This window comes from Amblyraja radiata, chromosome 3 (genome assembly GCF_010909765.2).
Source record: "Amblyraja radiata isolate CabotCenter1 chromosome 3, sAmbRad1.1.pri, whole genome shotgun sequence".
NCBI classification, from domain to species: Eukaryota; Metazoa; Chordata; class Chondrichthyes; order Rajiformes; family Rajidae; genus Amblyraja; species Amblyraja radiata.
The window spans coordinates 131,152,284-131,172,158 of record NC_045958.1 but is presented as its reverse complement, the minus strand read 5'-3'; the positions used below and the strand labels follow the sequence as shown (position 1 = coordinate 131,172,158).

At 47.7% G+C, this 19,875-nt stretch overlaps 1 protein-coding gene across 6 annotated transcripts in view; it reads right to left on the bottom strand.

Moving 5' to 3' along the window:
* The window catches only part of nipbl (NIPBL cohesin loading factor), a 278,213-nt gene that overhangs the window by 140,652 nt on the left and 117,686 nt on the right, over positions 1-19,875 (bottom strand). For 4 of the 6 annotated variants that reach the window (XM_033018770.1, XM_033018771.1, XM_033018772.1 and 1 more), the window contains exon 7: positions 19,658-19,783. The exons of the other annotated variants lie outside the window; for them this stretch is intronic. In XM_033018770.1, coding sequence (XP_032874661.1) covers positions 19,658-19,783 — 126 coding nt within the window. The remainder of the gene's footprint in view (positions 1-19,657; positions 19,784-19,875) is intronic. 6 annotated transcript variants of the gene reach the window in all.

Sequence of the window (19,875 nt, the reverse complement as noted above, 5' to 3'; positions counted from 1 at the left end):
ACAACGGGGTCCTTGTTCATCAGTCAATGAAAGTAAGCATTGCAGGTACAGCAGGCAGTGAAGAAAGCGAATGGCATGTTGGCATTCATAACAAGCAGTTGAGTATAGGAGCAAAGAGGTCCTTCTGCAGTTGTACAGGGCCTCAGTGAGACCACACCTGGAGTATTGTGTGCAGTTTTGGTCTCCAAACTTGAGGAAGGACATTCTTACACGGATGACACGAAGCTGGGGGGCAGTGTTAACTGTGAGGAGGATGCTAGGAGGCTGCAAGGTGACTTGGATAGGCTGGGTGAGTGGGCAAATGCATGGCAGATGCAGTATAATGTGGATAACTGTGAGGTTATCCACTTTGGTGGCAAAAACAGGAAAGTAGACTTTTATCTGAATGGTGGCCGATTAGGAAAAGGGGAGATGCAACGAGACCTGGGTGTCATGGTACACCAGTCATTGAAAGTAGGCATGCAGGTGCAGAAGGCAGTGAAGAAAGCGAATGGTATGTTAGCATTCATAGCAAAAGGATTTGAGTATAGGAGCAGGGAGGTTCTACTGCAGTTGTACAGGGTTTTGGTGAGACCACACCTGGAGTATTGCGTACAGTTTTGGTCTCCAAATCTGAGGAAAGACATTCTTGCCATAGAGGGAGTACAGAGAAGGTACACCAGACTGATTCCTGGGATGTCGGGACTTTCAAATGAAGAAAGACTGGATAGACTCGGCTTGTACTTGCTAGAATTTAGAAGATTGAGGGGGGATCTTATAGAAACTTACAAAATTCTTAAGCGGTTGGACAGGCTAGATGCAGGAAGATTGTTCCCGATGTTGGGGAAGTCCAGAACAAGGGGTCACAGTTTAAGGATAAGGGGGAAATCTTTTAGAACCGAGATGAGAAAAACATTTTTCACACAGAGTGGTGAATCTCTGGAATTCTCTGCCACAGAAGGTGGTTGAGGCCAGTTCATTGGCTATATTTAAGAGGGAGTTAGATGTGGCCCTTGTGGCTAAAGGGATCAGGGGGTATGGAGAGAAGGCAGGTACAGGATACGGAGTTGGATGATCAGCCATTATCTTTTTGAATGGCGGTGCAGGCTCGAAAGGCCGAATGGCCTACTCCTGCACCTATTTTCTATGTTTCTATGTTACTATTGAGGGAGTGCAGCGTAGGTTCACACGATTAATTCCCGGGACGGAGGGACTGCCATACTCTGAGAGAATGGAGCGGCTGGGCTTGCATACTCTGGAATTTAGAAGGATGAGAAGGTATCTTATTGAAACATATAGGATTATTAAGGGTTTGGACACGCTAGAGGCAGGAAACATGTTCCTGGTGTTCAAAAGGGAACTGCAGATGCTGGAATATCGAAGGTACACAAAATTGCTGGAGGAACTCAGCGGGTGCAGCAGCATCTATGGAGCGAAGGAAATAGGCGACGTTTCGGGCCGAAACCCTTCTTCAGACTGATAGGGGGTGGGGAAAGAAAGAAGGACAAAGGGAGGAGGAGGAGGAGCCCGAGGGCGGGCGGATGGGAGGAGACAGCTAGAGGGTGAAGGAAGGGGAGGGGGGGAGGGGACAGCACGGGCTAGCCAAATTGGGAGAATTCAATGTTGATGCCAAGGGGACGCAAGGACCCCAGACGGAATATGAGGTGCTGTTCCTCCAATTTCCGCTGTTGCTCACTCTGGCAATGGAGGAGACCCAGGACAGAGAGGTCGGATTGGGAATGGGAGGGGGAGTTGAAGTGCTGAGCCACCGGGAGGTCAAGTAGGTTATTGCGGACTGAGCGGAGGTGTTCGGCGAAACGGTCGCCCAACCTACGCTTGGTCTCACCGATGTAAATCAGCTGACATCTAGAGCAGCGGATGCAGTAGATGAGGTTGGAGGAGATACAGGTGAACCTTTGTCGCACCTGGAACGACTGCTTGGGACCTTGAATGGAGTCGAGGGGGGAGGTGAAGGGACAGGTGTTGCATTCCTTGCGGTTGCAACGGAAAGTGCCCGGGGAGGGGGTGGTGCGGGAGGGAAGTGAAGAATTGACGAGGGAGTTGCGGAGGGAGCGGTCTTTGCGGAAGGCAGACATGGGGGGAGATGGGAAGATGTGGCGAGTGGTGGGGTCACGTTGGAGGTGGCGGAAATGGCGGAGGATTATGTGTTGTATTTGCCGGCTGGTGGGGTGAAAGGTGAGGACCAGAGGGACTCTGCCCTTGTTGCGTGTGCGGGGATGGGGAGAGAGAGCAGTGTTACGGGGTATGGATGAGACCCTGGTGTGAGCCTCATCTATGGTGGCGGAGGGGAATCCCCGTTCCCTGAAGAACGAGGACATTTCCGATGCCCTGGTATGAAATGTCTGATCCTGGGAACAGATGCGGCGTAGGCGGAGGAATTGGGAGTAGGGGATGGAGTCTTTGCAGGGGGCAGGGTGGGAAGACGTGTAGTCCAGATAGCCATGTGAGTCAGTGGGTTTATAATGTATGTCGGTCAGGAGTCTGTCCCCTGCGATGGAGATGGTGAGGTCAAGGAATGGTAGGGAAGTGTCTGAAATCGTCCAGGTGTATTGGAGTGCCGGATGGAAGTTGGTGGTGAAGTGGATGAAGTCAGTCAGTTGTGTGTGGGTGCAGGAGGTGGCACCAAAGCAGTCGTCAATGTAGCGGAGGTAGAGGTCGGGGATGGGGCCCTGGTACGCATTGAACAAGGATTGTTCAACGTACCCGACAAAGAGGCAGGCGTAGCTGGGGCCCATACGTGTGCCCATAGCTACGCCTTGTGTTTGGAGGAAATGGGAGGAGTCAAATGTAAAGTTATTGAGGGTGAGGACCAACTCCGCTAAGCGGAGGAGAGTGTCAGTGGCTGGGTATAGGTTGCTCCTCTGGTCGAGGAAGAACCGGAGGGCTCTGAGGCCATCCTGGTGGGGGATGGAGGTGTAGAGTGACCGGACATCCATGGTGAAGATGAGGGGGTGAGGGCCCAGAGAGTGGAATGCGTGGAGGCGGCGGAGAGTGTCTGAGGTGTCTAGAACATAGGTGGGGAGGGATTTGACCAAGGGGGATAGGATGGAGTCAAGGTATGTGGAGATGAGTTCGGTGGGGCACGAACACGCAGAGACAATGGGTCTGCCGGGAGAGCCGGGTTTGTGGATTTTGGGGAGAAGGTAAAAACGGGCCGTGCGGGGCTGGGGAACGATGAGTTTGGAGGCTTGGTCAGGTAGGGCGTGGGAATTGATGAAGTCGGTGATGGTGCTAGAAATGGTGGCCTGGTGCTCGTCAGTGGGGTCATGGTCCAAGGGTAAGTAGGAGGAGGTGTCCGAGAGTTGGCGCGTGGCCTCAGCTTTGTAGAGATCGACGCGCCAGACTACCACGGCACCTCCCTTGTCGGCTGGTTTGATGACCCAGTCTGGGTTTGTGCGGAGTGATTCGATGGCAGTGCGTTCAGAGGGGGAAAGATTGGAGTGAGAAAGGGGAGTGGAGAAGTTGAGGCGGTTGACGTCGCGGCGGCAGTTCTGAATGAAGAGTTCCAGAGCCGGGACTTTCTGAGGGGGGTTCCACGAGGAGGGGGTGCGTTGGAGACCGGCAGCAACTGAAGAGTGCACCCCCAGAGGTGAGGACTGCACAGAGCTGGTGTGGGGAGGCAGAGGAACAATTACAGGACTGCTTGGAGTCAGTAGACTAGGAAATGTTCAAGGACACGGCGACGGACCTGAATGAATTTGCCACGTTCGTTACAGACTTCATAAGGTGTTGGGGGAGTCCAGAACCAGGTTAAGAATAAGCAGTAAGGCATTTAGAACAGAGATGAGGAAACACTTATTCACACAGAGGGTTGTGAGTCTGTGGAATTCTCTGCCTCAGAGGACAGCGGAGGCCGGTTCTCCGGACTTGCAAGAGAGAGCTTGATAGAGCTCTTAAAGATAGTGGCGTCAGGGAATATGGTCAACTCTTCGCGGTGCTCAAACATGGCAGTTCAGTCTAACTCCTGCTCTCCCCACCTGGAACATCTGGCGGTGAAGTGCCGCCCCTTCTACCTCCCGAGGGAATTCACCTCCATCATCTACATCCCACCCTAGGCAGATGTCCACTAGCATTGGAGGAGCTGCACGCTGTGGTCAAAAGCATCAGACAGCGTACCTCGAGGCGTTTACCACCATAGCCGGGGACTTCAACAAAGCTAACCTGAAGAAATCGCTCCCTAACTTCCACCAACATGTCTCCTGCAGCACCAGAGGATCAAACACCCTGCACGACCATCAAAGACGCCTATCGCTCTATACCTCGCCCTCACTTCGGAAAATCCGACTATCCAGTGGTGCTGCTTATTTCTGCATACCGGCAGCAACTGAAGAGTGCACCCCCAGAGGTGAGGACTGCACAGAGCTGGTGTGGGGAGGCAGAGGAACAATTACAGGACTGCTTGGAGTCAGTAGACTAGGAAATGTTCAAGGACACGGCGACGGACCTGAATGAATTTGCCACGTTCGTTACAGACTTCATAAGGAAATGTGTGGAGGACTGTTCCTACAAAAACCTTCCGGGTGTTTCCTACCCAGAAGCCTTGGATGAACCAGGAGAACCGCATTCTTCTGAAGACCAGGTCCTGCTCATTCAGGTCTGGTGACGCAGAGGTCAAGAAGTCCAGACATGACCTTGACAAGGCCATCAAAATGGCCAAAAGGGACTGCCGCTTAAAGCTGGTGGATGTTCGGCAACTGTGACAGGGTTTGAATGTTATCACCTCCGACAAGGTGAAATCAGGAGGCAGCTCAAATGACAGCGACGCATCACTCCCTGAAGAGCTCAATGCGTTCTACGCACGCTTTGATAGGGAGAACACTGATGTGCTTTCCCGAGCCCCCATTCGCTGTGATGGCATTCCGGTTACAGTCACAGAGGCCGGCGTCAGAAGATCCTTCAGTGGGGTGAACCCTCGGAAAGTGCCTGGACCTGATGGTATACCCGGTCGAGTTCTCAAAACATGTTCAGACCAACTGGCTGGAGTTTTTGCGGACATTTTCAACCTCTCACTATTGAGGCCTGAGGTTCCCACCTGCTTTAAGGGGGCATCAATAATGCCGGTGCCCAAGAAGAGTTAGGTGACGTGCCTCGACGACTATGGACCAGTGGCACTAACGTCCGTGGTGAAGTGCTTTGAGAAGTTGGTTATGGAGCATATCAACTCCTACCTCGACAAGAACCTCAACCCACTACAGTTTGCCTACCGTCACAACAGGTCAACGGAGGATGTGATCTCAATGGCTCTCCACTCCGCACTGGATCACTTGGGCAATAAAAACACCTACGTCAGGCTGTTGTTTATTGACTACAGCTCGGTGTTCAATACCATCATCCCCTCCTGTTTACTAAGCTCACGGAACTGGGTCTCTGCGCATGCCTCAGCAATTGGGTCATCAACTTCCTCATCCACAGATCACAGTCTGTTCGAATTAGCAGAAATACTTCACCCTCATTAACAATCAGTACCAGAGCACCTCAAGGCTGCGTGCTCAGCCCCCTGCTCTACTCACTCTATACTCATGACTGCGTAGCCGGACATAGTGCGAACTCCATCGTCAAGTTTGCCGTTGTGGGACGAATTACAGATGGCAATGAGTCAGAATATAGAAGTGAGATCGACCGATTGACCAAATGGTGACAGCACAACAACCTGGGTCTCAATATCAGTAAAACCAAGGAACTGATTGTAGACTTTGGAAGAAGAAGGATGAGGACTCACAATCCTGTTTATATCAATGGGACGATGGTGGAGAGAGTCAAAAACTTCAAATTCCTGAGTGTGCATATTTCCGAAGATCTTTCCTGGACCCAGCACACCGATGCAATTATAAGGAAAGCACATCAGCGCCTCTACTTTCTGCGAAGATTACGTAGGTTCGGTATGTCAAAGAGGATTCTCTTGAACTTCTACAGGTAGAGAGCATGCTGACTGGTTGCATTATGGCCTGGTTCAGAAACTTGAATGTCCGGGAGTGGAAAAGACTGCAAAAAATAGTGACCTCTGCCCAGTCCATCACCAGCTCTGACCTCCCCACCATCGAAGATATTTATCGGAATCGCTGCCTCAAAAAGGCAGCCAACGTCATCAGAGACCCACGCCATCCTGGCCTCGCACTCATTTCACCACTGCCATCGGGAAGAAAGTTCCAGAGCCTGAAAACTGTAACGTCCAGGTTCAGGAACATCTTCTTCCCTATAGCCATCAGGCTATTAAACACTACAACCTCATATAGGCTCTGAACTACAATCGACTATTATTATTATTATTATTATTATTATTGTTGCACGGTTTTGTTTGTTTTTTGAGTATGTGTGTATATATATATATATATATGGGTATGTTGTGAGGATATGTATATGATGTGACCCGAACACACATTTAGGCTGTGGGCCGAGGAGCTTTATTCTGCAGTTTCGTGACCCAAGTCACCAAACTACATGAAATTTTCACATATTGTGTAACAATATTTATATAAATCACCCCTGAAACTCGATATGAAGAAGACTTGCACATTTTTATTAAATTAGAGAAAAACGGGAAAAATGTCGGGATTTTTTTAGTCCAATCAAAGCACGTTTAACATTGAGTTGTCTGCCAGTTGGCCAATCACGCGCTTTGTTTCAGGCTAGCACACAAAATGGCTGAAGGGGCTTCACAGATGCCCGTTTTACTGGAAATTCCGATGTGTTGTTCTGTGGAATAAATGTCGTGGTAACTTGCAGCAGGTAATTGTATTTAGTGGGAAAAGCATTAAAAAGGCTGAAGAAAGTGCTGCGAAGTGGATTAAAGTGCAAGAAAGCCTTCAAAGTCCCTGCTGATGTGCTGGAACACAAAGAAGGCCCCCATGAATCAACTAACTGAAAGGTAAGATTAAAGTCTGAATTTATGAAAATCTATCTGTATGGACTTTAATTAATTTAATTACACCATTTTATAATGTGAATAAATTCATTCATTCATTCATTCCTTATTCATTCACTCACTCACTTATTCATTCATTCATTCATTCATTCATTCATTCATTCATGAAATTGAGGGCCTAAACTATAACACAGTCAATTAAACATTGTCACTAATGCCAGCTTGTTGTAGAGTAATAAGTCTTTAACAAATAATCTCGGAGCTGCCTGCGAAAACTTACCGGGAAAAAGTGCTCCGACCGCGGGCCTAGGTACTCACGGTAAATAGCGATCGATATCTCTCCGTTTTACTCCCGTTATCGGGGTCTGAAAACGACCGCTACAGACGGCACTATGTACAGCCTCCCCCCCCCCCCCACCCCCCCGCCCGCGGAGATGATCCGTGCCTCCGCGATCGCGAATCGGCCGCTTATTAATTGAGACCGTGGCTTCACTTTACCGCGAGTACCTAGGCCCCGCGATCAGAGCACTTTTTCCCGGTAAGTTTTCGCAGGCAGCTCCGAGATTATTTGTTAAAGACTTATTACTCTACAACAAGCTGGCATTAGTGACAATGTTTAATTGACTGTGTTATAGTTTAGGCCCTCAATTTCATGAATGAATGAATGAATAAGGAATGAATGAATGAATGAATGAATGAATTTATTCACATTATAAAATGGTGCAATTAAATTAATTAAAGTCCATACAGATAGATTTTCATAAATTCAGACTTTAGTCCTACCTTTCAGTTAGTTGATTCATGGGGGGCTTCTTTGTGTTCCAGCACATCAGCAGGGACTTTGAAGGCTTTCTTGCACTTTAATCCACTTTGCAGCACTTTCTTCAGCCTTTTTAATGCTTTTCCCACTAAATACAATTAACCTGCTGCAAGTTTCCACGACATTTATTCCACAGAACAACACATCGGAATCTCCAGTAAAACAGGCACCTGTGAAGCCCCCTTAGCCATTTTGTGTGCTAGCCTGAAACAAAGCGCGTGATTGGCCAACTGGCAGACAACTCAATGTTAAACGTGCTTTGATTAGACTAAAAAATTCCAGACATTTTTCCGTATTTTCTCTAATTTAATAAAAAAATGTGCAAGTCTTCTTCATATCGAGTTTCAGGGGTGATTTATATTTTTTTAAATTACACAATATGTGAAAATTTCATGTAGTTTGGTGACTTCGGTCACGAAATCCTATTTCTAGACACATTTTTGATGCTCGGCCCACACCTAATTAAGATACAACACATGTTTATTAAACCACTTACAGCATAGGATCTGCAGTATGTTACAGCTCCGAGCTGCTACATCTACTGGCTGGCGTAGGCGGGCTCTTGATATTATAAAGCACTTACTAGGCGGAGCTACTACTAACAAACACTATAATTGGCTAGCATGCAATTGCCAATCTACACCTCTTCATGTAGAAATAAAGAAACATTGGCTGTTATACAATATAAGCGGAATGTTAAGAATATACTAGCAAAGTTACATAAAATCGCCATATCTTTTGTGGCCTACAAACCCGTCCGGCCCTCGTGCGGTACGAGACCGCCTCACCTCCTTTCGCGGGAGAAACGACCGGGGAGGGGAGTGGGGAAACAGGCGACCCGACAGGCATGGTGGGTGACGAGATAGGTGAGCCAGGGGGCAAACGACGCGGGGTGGTGGTGGAGCTGGACCGACTGTAGGAGTGAGCATCAGGATATGGAGTCGGACGTGGTTCCTTCACCGGAAGGATGCATTGACGTTGCGTCTGTAGATGACTCCGTCCACTTCGACCAGGTATGATCGTGGCTCTTTGACAGGGCCGTGGATGTGTCCCAGTTGTGCATGGCCCTTGTCGGTTTGCAGATGAGCCACGTAAGTAGCTTGCTGGACTTGTCGAAGAACCGCTTCTGCGTGTCACGTTTAATTGGTAGTTGTTTCTGAACCGCAGGCGGGGAAGAAACTTGTGGCTGCAACAGCTGCTGGGAGACAAGCAGGGGAGCACGGATTTGGCGAGACATCAGTCGTTGGGCTGGAAAACCTAGTATGGGATCCCGTGCAATATTCCGTAGATTGAGTAGATCCAGTTAAACGTCAGAAACAATTGACGACCCTGGGGTTTTGCTAAGAAAGTTCAGAGAACTGTGTGATATGCCTTGGTTGCAAAAACAGGAAAGTAGACTATTACCTGAATGGTGGCCGATTAGGAAAAGGGGAGATGCAACGAGACCTGGGTGTCATGGTACACCAGTCATTGAAAGTAGGCATGCAGGTGCAGCAGGCAATGAAGAAAGCGAATGGTATGTTAGCATTCATAGCAAAAGGATTTGAGTATAGTAGCAGGGAGGTTCTACTGCAGTTGTATAGGGTCTTGGTGAGACCACACCTGGAGTATTGCGTACAGTTTTGGTTTCCTAATCTGAGGAAGGACATTCTTGCCATAGAGGGAGTACAGAGAAGGTTCACCAGACTGATTCCTGGGATGTCAGGACTTTCATATGAAGAAAGACTGGATAGACTTGGCTTGTACTCGCTAGAATTTAGATGATTGAGGGGGGATCTTATAGAAACTTACAAAATTCTTAAGGGGTTGGACAGGCTAGATGCAGGAAGATTGTTCCCGATGTTGGGGAAGTCCAGAACAAGGGGTCAGTTTAAGAATAAGGGGGAAATCTTTTAGGACCGAGATGAGGAAAGCTTTTTTCACATAGAGAGTGGCGAATCTCTGGAATTCTCTGCCGCAGAAAGTAGTTGAGGCCAGTTAATTGGCTATATTTAACAGGGAGTTAGATGTGGCCCTTGTGGCTAAAGGGATCAGGGGGTATGGAGAGAAGGCAGGTACAGGATACTGAGTTGGATGATCAGCCATGATCATATTGAATGGCGGTGCAGGCTCGAAGGGCCTAATGGCCTACTCCTGCACCTATTTTCTACGTTTCTATGTTTCTAAACCATATTATTGAAAGAACCAAGTTCTATGCTCATTTACAACAGGTCGATTGGCTTATTGAACAATGTATTAGCGACTGAAGCGCATGGTTGCACGCTGTCGATTTCGTGATTTACATGATGAGCTCGAACGCGATAAACTGGTACGTGGAATGCTTCATTGCAAGCTGAGAACTGAGCTTCTTCGAAACACTGAATTAACCCTTGACCAAGCTGAACATGCCTGCCGTATTTCCGAGATAACGTCTCCCCACACTGATCCAGTGCCTTTCAGCCCCCGCCAGCAACATAGCATTAATCTTACAGACTTCTCCTCTCGCAAACCCCCTACTGGGTCTGCTGCTCTCTGGCAGAATTGTAACTATTTTAATGCTAAGGGTCTTCAGTTCTGTGTTGCCTATGTAAAAGCTAGCAATTTCTGTAAGAAATTAACCAATTTGCTCGATGGTGTCGTTCCCGTGTGACTCCTAATGCTTCAAAGACAAGCCTGCACCTGCTTCAACAGGAGTTCACCGATACTGACTCCCAAGAGCCTGACTTGTCGTCCCCCGCTTCGCTCCCAGGCAGTGTAGATAACATTTCTGCCATCCCATCCCTCCTCCCTTCGCCTAACTTGACCCTGAAATCACTATGTTCGTGAATAACAGGCCTCTCTCACCAAGGTGGACACTGGCGCAAAAGTCAACGATATCTCATTAAAGTAGTTTAAGAAAATTTGCAATGCTGAACGTATAGATAAGGACTCCGCAACGCTTCGGGCTTACGGGGGAGAGGTTCTGCACCTACTCGGAGAAGCAGATTTAAAGTGCACTTTTGATGAACAGACCTTCACCCCTGCAGTTTTACATCGTTAAAGCAAATTTAGAGACTTTGCTCGGTATCAATGCATGCCACGATCTAGGCCTGGTGTTCTTTAGACGCGCTGTCCACAAACTGCCTCACTGATGAGCCCACTCAGCAACTACTCTATCAATGCAAAGACCTGTTTAATGATGAACTTGGCAAATGCCCGTCAAATATCGCATTACTGTTGATCCTAAAGTCACACCCGTGGTCTGAGAGCCACATCGTATCCCACTTCTGACACCGTGTAATGATGTGACCCAAACACACATTAAGATACAACACATGTTTATTAAATCACTTACAGCATAGGATCTGCAGTACATTACAGCTCCGAGCTGCTACATCTTCTGGCTGGCGTAGGTGAGCTCTTCGACAATAGGTGCAGGACTAGGCCATTTGGCCCTTCGAGCCAGCACCGCCATTCAATGTGATCATGGCTGATCGTCCCCAATCTGTACCCCGTTCCTGCCTTCTCCCCATATCCCCTGATTCTGCTATTTTTAAGAGCCCCATCTAGCTCTCTTGAAAGCATCCAGAGAACCTGCCTCCACCACCCTCTGAGACAGAAAATTCCACAGACTCACCACTTTTTGTGAGAAAAAGTGTTTCCTCGTCTCCGTTCTAAATGGCTTACGCCTTTTCTTAAACAGTGGCCCCTGGTTCTGGACTCCCCCAACATCAGGAACATGTTTCCTGCCTAGCGTGTCCAAGCTCTTAACAATCTCTTGATATTATAATGCACGTACTGGGCAGAGCTACTATTAACAAACACTATAATTGTCTAGCATGCAATAGGCAATCTAAATACACACTGAGCTCGTTGCATATCCTTTGCATGCAATGACAGCTTGAAGTCTGTGAATCATGGACATCACCAGTTGCTGGGTGTCTTCTCTGGTGATGCTCTGCCAGGCCTGTATTGCAGCCATCTTTAGCTTATGCTTGTTTTGGGAACTAGTCCCCTTCAGTTTTCTCTTCGGCATATAAAAGGCATGCTCAATTGGTTTCAGATCGGGAGATTGACTAGGCCACTCCAGAATTGACCATTTTTTAGCTTTGAAAAACTCCTTTGTTACTTCAGCAGTATGTTTGGGATCATTGTCTTGCTGTAGAATGAACCGCCGGCCAATGACTTTTGAGGCATTTGTTTGAACTTGATCATATAGGATGTGTCTATACACTTCAGAATTCATCATGCTACTACCATCAGTTGTATCATAAGTAAGCCAGTTCCTTCAGCAGCCATACATGCCCAGGCCATAACACCCCACCACCGTGTTTCACAGATGAGGTGGTATGCTTTGGATCTTGGGCAGTTCCTTCTCTCCTCCATACTTTGCTCTTGCCATCATTCTGAAATAAGTTAATCTTCGTCTCATCTGTCCACAAGACCTTTTTCAAGAACTGTTGTTGGTTGCTCTTTTAAGTACTTCTTGGCAAACTGTAACCTGGCCATCCTATTTTTGCGGCTAACCAGTGGCTTGCATCTTGCATTTCTGTATTTCTGTTCATGAAGTCTTCTGCGGACAGTGGTAATTGACAAATCCACACCCAAAGAGTGTTTCTGATCTGTCAGACAGGGGTTTGGGGATTTTTCTTTATTATAGAGAGATTTTTTCTATCATCAGCTGTGGAGGCTTTCCTTGGCCTGCCAGTCCCTTTGCGATTAGTAAGCTCAACAGTGCTCTCTTTCTTCTTAATAATGTTCCAAACAGTTGATTTTGGTAAGCTTAAGGTTTGGCTGATGTCTCTAACAGTGTTATTCTTGGTTCTTTGACTTGAATGGCTTATTTGACTTTCATTGGCACAACTTTGGTCCTCATGTTGATAAACAGCAATAAAAGTTTCCAAAGGTGATGGAAAGACTGGAAGAAACTAGGTGCTGAGAGCTCTCTTATACCTGCATTAAGGTGGTATTTAAACACACCTGAGCAATTACAACCACCTGTGAAGCCATGTGTCCCAAGCATTATGGTGCCCTGAAATGGGGGGGTACTATGTATAAACACAGCTGTAATTTCTACATGGTGAAACTAAAATATGTAAAAATACCCTTTAATAAAATCTGACACTGTGCACTTTAACCACCTGTGATTTTTTCTATCATCTCTAATTGAGAAGAACAGAGGCAAATAAATAAAAGATGGGTCTTTGTCTCAAACACTGTATAGTATGATTTGACTGGATTACACACAAGGTTTTACAAAGATACACTTGACAATAATAAACCAATATCAATACCAAATACACACAATACTTCAAATGCGACCTTAATAGTGATTTGTAAAGTTGCAATGTAACATCCCAACTCTTATATTCAATGCCCTGATCTATGAAGGAGTGTACACCACAAGCCTTCTTCACCACCCTATGCATTTGTGTGGCCCTTGTAAGGGAACTGTGGACTTGGACCCTTGGGTCTTTGTTCATTAACATCCATTATTGCCCGAACATTTTCTATAAATATCCTACTCCTACTTGACGTCAAGAAACTAATCACCTCGCCCGTCAGGATTAAACTCCTTCCAAACAACTTTCCAACTGATCTATCTTGATTGTTATCCTCTAACACACCAATTTTCATGTCTTTAGGTTAGTTAAGAGATATTGTGTGATAACAGGCCCTTCTGCCCACCCGAGTCCACGCCGACCAAGGATTACCAGCACACTAGTTCTATCACCACACTAGGAATAATTTCCAGAAGCCATTTAACCTATAAACCTACATGTGGGAGGAAACGGGAACACATTGAAAACACACACGGTCAGGGAGAAGGTACAACACTCGTAGTCAGGTTCAAACCCAGGTCTCTGGAGCTGTAAGGCAGCAACTTTACCGCTGCCACAATCGTATCTTCAAAATTCACATTGTAGTCATTCATATTCCTTTTTGCACTTAATCTCCTCTACATTCCACCCAATGTCAGATCTTCCTTTTCTCAGCATTACAGGACGTGCTTTTTATCTCTAAATTTCAAAGTAATTGGGGAAAAAGCCAAGAACTGGGAAGGGGGAGGGGATGCAGAGAGAAGGAAAGCAAAGGTTACTTGAACATTAGAGAAGTCAATGTTCATACCACTGGGGCGTAAGCTACCCAAGCGAAATATGAGGTGCTGTTCCTCCAATTTGTGCTGGGCCTCACTCTGACAATGGAGGAGGCCCAGGACCAAAAGGTGAGATTGGGAATGGGAGGAGGAGTTAAAGTGCTGAGCAACCAGGAGATCAGGTAGGTTTAGGCGGACTGAGTGCACTTGGTCTCACCGATATACAGGAGTCGACACCTGGAACAGCGGATACAGGAGATGAGGTTGGAGGAGATACAAGTGAACCTCTGCCTCACCTTAAAAGACTGTCTGGTTCCGTGGACGGAGTCGAGGGGGGAAGGTAAAGGGACAGGTGTTGCATCTCCTGCGGTTGCAGGGGAAAGTACCTGGGGACAGGTTGGTTTGGATGGGAAGGGATGAGCTGACCAGCGAGTTTCGGAGAGAACGGTCTCTGCAGAAAGCAGAAAGGGTGGAGATGGGAAGATGTGGCTAGTAGTTGGATTCCGTTGCAGGTGGCAAAAATGTTGGAGGATTATGTGCTGTATGGGACGGCTGATGGGGTGGAGGGCGAGGAGATGGGGGGAGGGGGTGCGAGAGCAAAGCTGCGGGGTATCGAGGAGATATTAGTGAGTGCCTCATCTATAATGGAAGAGGGAAACCCCCGTTCCCAAAAAAATGAGGACATCTTCGATGTAAATTGTTCCTAATGGGTGTAGGATGGTGTTAAAATGCGGGGATCTCTGGTCGGCGCAGACTCGTTGGGCCAAAGGGTCTGTTTCCGCGCTCTATCTCTAAACTAAACTAAAATAATATTAAAATAAAAGAAACCTAGCATAAAGACATGAAAAAAGGAAACTGCAGAGGCATGGTTTTTATCTAGAGCTAATAGATTTCTCAGTAAGCAGGATAAGACCATGTCCAACACGAACATTCTGCAAAATTTACTAAAGCGCCCCATTCCTTTTATTACTTTACCTGTTTGCTACTTAATTTATAATAAGCATTTTGTATATTCATCATTAAAATCTGGGGAAGTCTATAGCATAAGCTACATAAAATGAAACAATTAAACAAGAACATTGCTGAGCATTCCTATAATATTCATTCAATTAAATAAATTTGTCCATTAAATTGATCATTTGGAATTCTTTACGAACAAGTTTGCTTTTCATTATGTGTACGGCTTGTACTCGCTAGAATTTAGAAGATTGAGGGGGGATCTTATAGAAACGTACAAAATTCTTAAGGGGTTGGACAGGCTAGATGCAGGAAGATTGTTCCCGATGTTGGGGAAGTCCAGAACAAGGGGGTCACAGTTTAAGGATAAGGGGGAAATCTTTTAGGACCGAGATGAGGAAAACATTTTTCACACAGAGAGTGGTGAATCTCTGGAATTCTCTGCCACAGAAGGTAGTTGAGGCCAGTTCATTGGCTATATTTAAGAGGGAGTTAGATGTGGCCCTTGTGGCTAAAGGGATCAGGGGGTATGGAGAGAAGGCAAGTACAGGATACTGAGTTGGATGATCAGCGATGATCATATTGAATGGCGGTGCAGGCTCGAAGGGCCGAATGGCCTACTCCTGCACCTATTTTCTATGTTTCTATGTATATACATAGAACAGTACACACAGGAACAGGCCTTTCAGCTAACAATGTCTATGCTGTTAAACTAATCTCTGCCTGCGCATGAATCATATCCCTCTATTCCCCATATCATGTACGTTTTGAAAAGCCTCCGAAACACCACTATCATATCTGCTTCTACCACAAGCCCTGGCAGCATATTTCAGGCACCCACCATTAAGGGTAAATAACCTGCCCTCACTTCTCCTTTAAACTCACTTCCTCTCACCTTAAAGCTATGCTTTTAATATTAAGCATTATCGTGGGGAAAATATTCTGACTCTACTTTATCTATGCCTCTTATCTATATTACTAAAAGTCTGTTCTTGACCGGTTTTGGCTTTCCGTGCTGCGATTTCCGAGAGTACGCCACCACCTACGGCCGTCATTTTTGGCCATCTCACTCAGAGCCCCCTTCCGCCGCATGTGTGCCGAGGATTTTTCCCGTCGATGAAAATTGACAGAGATATTAATGTTTTTACAACATTCCCCATTCTCTCTGCTGCCTATAAAACCAGGAAGTGGGACTATAAAACCAGGAAGTGGTGTGCCTCAATCAGTCTCTGCAAGTGATGTGCCTCAATCAGTCTCTGCAAGTGGTGTGCCTCAATCAGAGCTCTGAATGACACTGACAAATGTCTACAGCACTGTGAGTACCTTTAATTTGGTTTGAAAATATGGTTTGAGGTAAAAAAAGCACTGCCTGCAAATGGTTGTTTGGGTTTGGGTTGAAGTAAAAAGGCACTCTCTCTCCCCCCCTTCCCTCTCCTCTCCCCCCCCCCCTCCCTCTCCTCTCCCCCCCCCCTCCCTCTCCTCTCCCCCCCCTCCCTCTCCTCTCCCCCCCCCTCCCTCTCCTCTCCCCCCCCCTCCCTCTCCCTCCCCCCCCCTCCCTCTCCTCCCCCCCCCCCCTCTCCTCTCCCCCCCCCTCTCCTCCCCCCCCCTCCCTCTCCTCTCCCCCCCTCCCTCTCCTCTCCCCCCCTCCCTCTCCTCTCCCCCCCGGGGGGGGGGGGGGTGTAGTTAGTGTGTGACGCTGCATGCCGCCTCCCCCCCCACAACCGCACGTTGGGGGAACAGACCCAACGGGTCTGCACTTGGTCTAGTTATTTTATAAATCCATCAGATTCCCCCTCATCCTCCTGGGCTCCAGGGAATAAAGTAATCACCTGCCCAACCACTCCCTATAGCTCAAGCCCTCAAGTCCTGCCAACACGCTCATAAATAGTCTCTGTAGCCTTTCCAGCTTAATGGCATCTTTTCTATTGCAGAGAGACAAAAACTAACACAGTATTGCAAGTGGGCCTCACCAACAACTTGTGCAATTGTAACATCTTCGAATTTCTTGAATGAAGACAACCAAAATCTTTCTTTACCACCTACCTGCATGGCTACTTTTAGGGAACTGTGTATTTATACTCTTAGATCCCGCAGTTCTTCAACGCTCCTCAAGGCCCTATCATTGTGCAGGTCCTACCATGGTTGACTTCCCAAAAAGCAACAGCTCACAGCCAGTTCTGAATTCAAACTACCATGTCACGGTGAAGGTTTTTCATCTTAATCCTCTGGATCAGCCTACTCTGATGGAGCTTGTCAAATGCCTTATTAAAGTCTAGAAACAAGGAACTGCAGTTGCTGGTTTACCAAGGAAAGACCCCAAAAGCTGGAGTAACTCAGCGGGACAGGTGACTTTTCAGGTGCGGACCTTTCTTAAAACTACCAGTGACCCGCTGAGTTTTTGTATTTTGTGTTATTTTAAATGTCATGTTGTGTGTTACTTTGCAGCATCACACACACACTAACTACATCCCTTGATATTATATTAATATTATTAATTTGCTCCTTTTACCGCATAAACGCCCTATCCACTGACGCATAGCCCCCAACTCGCAGGCGCGTCTAGAGAGTGAGGGCAGAGCGAGAATGGGGAGAGACAGAGACAGAAGGGCAAGAGAAAGAGGGAGAGGCGGGTGGAGGGGAGGAGAAGAGGGGGGTGGGTGAGGAGGGGAGCAAGAGATGGGAGGAGAGAGAGGGGAGGAGAGAGAGAGGGGAAAGGGGGGCTGAGAGGGGACGGAAGGAAGGGGAGAGGTGGGGGGAAGGGGGGGAGGTGGGAGGTGGAGGGTGGGGGGAAGGGAGGGGGAGGTGGGAAGGGAGGGGAAGAGGTGGGGGGAAGGGAGGGGGAGGTGGAGGGTGGGGGGAAGGGAGGGGAGGTGAAGGGGGTAGGGGAGGGGGTGGAAGGGTGGAGGGGAGGAAGAGAGAGAGAGGAGAGAGAGAAGGGGGGGAGAGAGAGAGGGGGAAGAGAGAGAGCGGGAGGGAGAGAGAGGGGGTAGGGAGAGAGAGGAGAGGGGGGAAGAGAGGGGGGCAGAGAGAAAGAGAGGGGGAGAGGGGAGGGAGAGAGAGGGGGGTGAGAGAGCGGGGAGAGAGTGAGAGAGAGAGGGAGTGGGAGGGGGAGAGAGAGCAGGCAGAGAGTGAGAGAGAGAGGGGTGGAGGGAGAGGGGTAGGGAGAGAGAGGAGAGGGGGAAAATAGGGGGGGAGAGAGAGGGGGGGAGTGAGAGGGGGGGGGGAGAGAGTGAGAGAGAGCGAAGAGAGGGGCGGGGCGGCAGCCCGAGCGAGGCACGGAGCGATATGAGAACGGTGAAAAGGAGCGGGGGGACCAGCCGATTGTGGCTTCTGCCGCCGGGCCGGGGGGACAGACGATTGTCCCATGTGACGGGTAGAGAGCAAAGATCCTATAGCAGTATAGGATCTTTGGTAGAGAGGAGAGGGGAGAGAGGGAGGAGAGGGGAGAGGTGGAGGGGAGCCGGGCTGCCAAATGAGGAGAGAGAGAGAGATGCGGCTTCTGACTTTGGAAACCCACAGCTGGAATGAGCGCGCGGGCAGGCGGGGCTTCACGAGCTGTGCCGAAAGTAAGGAGAAGGTTCAGCGCGTGAGGTGCAGCTGCAGAACAAAGATCCTGTAGCGGAACAGAGCTGTAGAATCTTTGTTCTGCAGAACTTTCTCGATCTTTCTGCGCCTTTAATCCACAGCGACGGGGGGGCGGGGCCAGGAGGCAGATGGGCCTGGATTGGTGGGCATGTAGGCATTGTGACGTCAGCAGCTGGCAAGCGGCAATTATATTTTAAAAAGTGAGTTTTGTGAACAACTTTATTCAAAATCTGGGGAAATAATTGACCAAATTTAGAGAGGAGTGCATTTATGAAATCATAAGTTAAATCCCTACCGAAATTGTAAAAATCTCCGCGTTATTGCGTCTAGTTTTCGAGGAGATACGTTTCAAAGGCAAAATGACATACACCCACACACACACAGTTTTAAAAGTATATAGATAGATATGATATGATAGATAATCTGTCTACATTTCTCTTCCTCTATCTCCCGCTAGTTATTTGGCCTATAGCATAATTCCTTCAGAGAGATCAAGTGATTACACCTTTCATACTTTTGAGCTTTACACCCATGTTGCCTCAGTAGACGAGCCCTCCAGTATGACCTTTCTGAGTGCCACCGTGATATTCTCCCTAATTGGTAAAGCTACTGCACCTCTTTTATGTCCCTCTGCATCAATCCGTCGTGGCCGCAACATCATTGTTCTATGCACTGATCCAGTCTCTAACTTCACAGGTGATAAAGAAAACAGGTGAACGTCAATGCCAATAAAAGGGTGTTAGATATGGAGAAACCCTTTTGTCTCCTTTGTCATTGACTCCACCCATCCACAAACCCATTGGTATATCATCTGTATTCATCTATTACTTGCCAGGCTTTGACCTGCTCCATCCCTCCTGTCTGAAGGGTCTCGATCTGAAACGTCACCCTTCCTTCTCTCCAGAGATACTCCAGCACTTTGTGTCAATCTTCAGTTTAAACCAGCATCTGTAGTTCCTTGCTACCCATCACACTTTCCTGCTTTCTCTCCCCTACAATTACTCTGAAGAAGGGTCCCAGACCAAAACGTCTATTTCCTCTGCAGATGCTGCCTGTCCACTGAGTTCCTCCAGCACTATGTGATTTGTTCAAGATCTGCATCTGCAGATGTTCATCTGCAGTTCCTTGCATCATCAATGTAATGAAAGAAATGCCTTAACCACCAGGAATTTGCATCCATGTTTGAATCTAGCACCAATACACAATCACAGCGAGCATTCCAACTCACCTGGAGATGGAATTGGCATTACTTGGTTCCCCTCACCCTTGGGTACAATAATGGTCATTTTGGATATTGCACAAGCATTTGCCACACTTCTCCACTTATTTCATGCCCTGCTAGAATTATGCAGGACGACTGAAATGCCGTATTCTTTACCTAGTGTGGAGGTTGACTGCTGCTGCTGAGGAGAAGGCTGAGTCTGGACTATCAGACAGGGTTGCACAGGTCTCTGAGGACTCCCAGAATATGTAGGCCCTGATACCAGAGGGGAACCATGCAACTCTAAGGATGGAAAAACAAGAATTCAGAACTGAGCAAGAATTACGACCCATCTCATTCTCTTCTCGTCCACACAGCCCAGAAAAAATAATCTA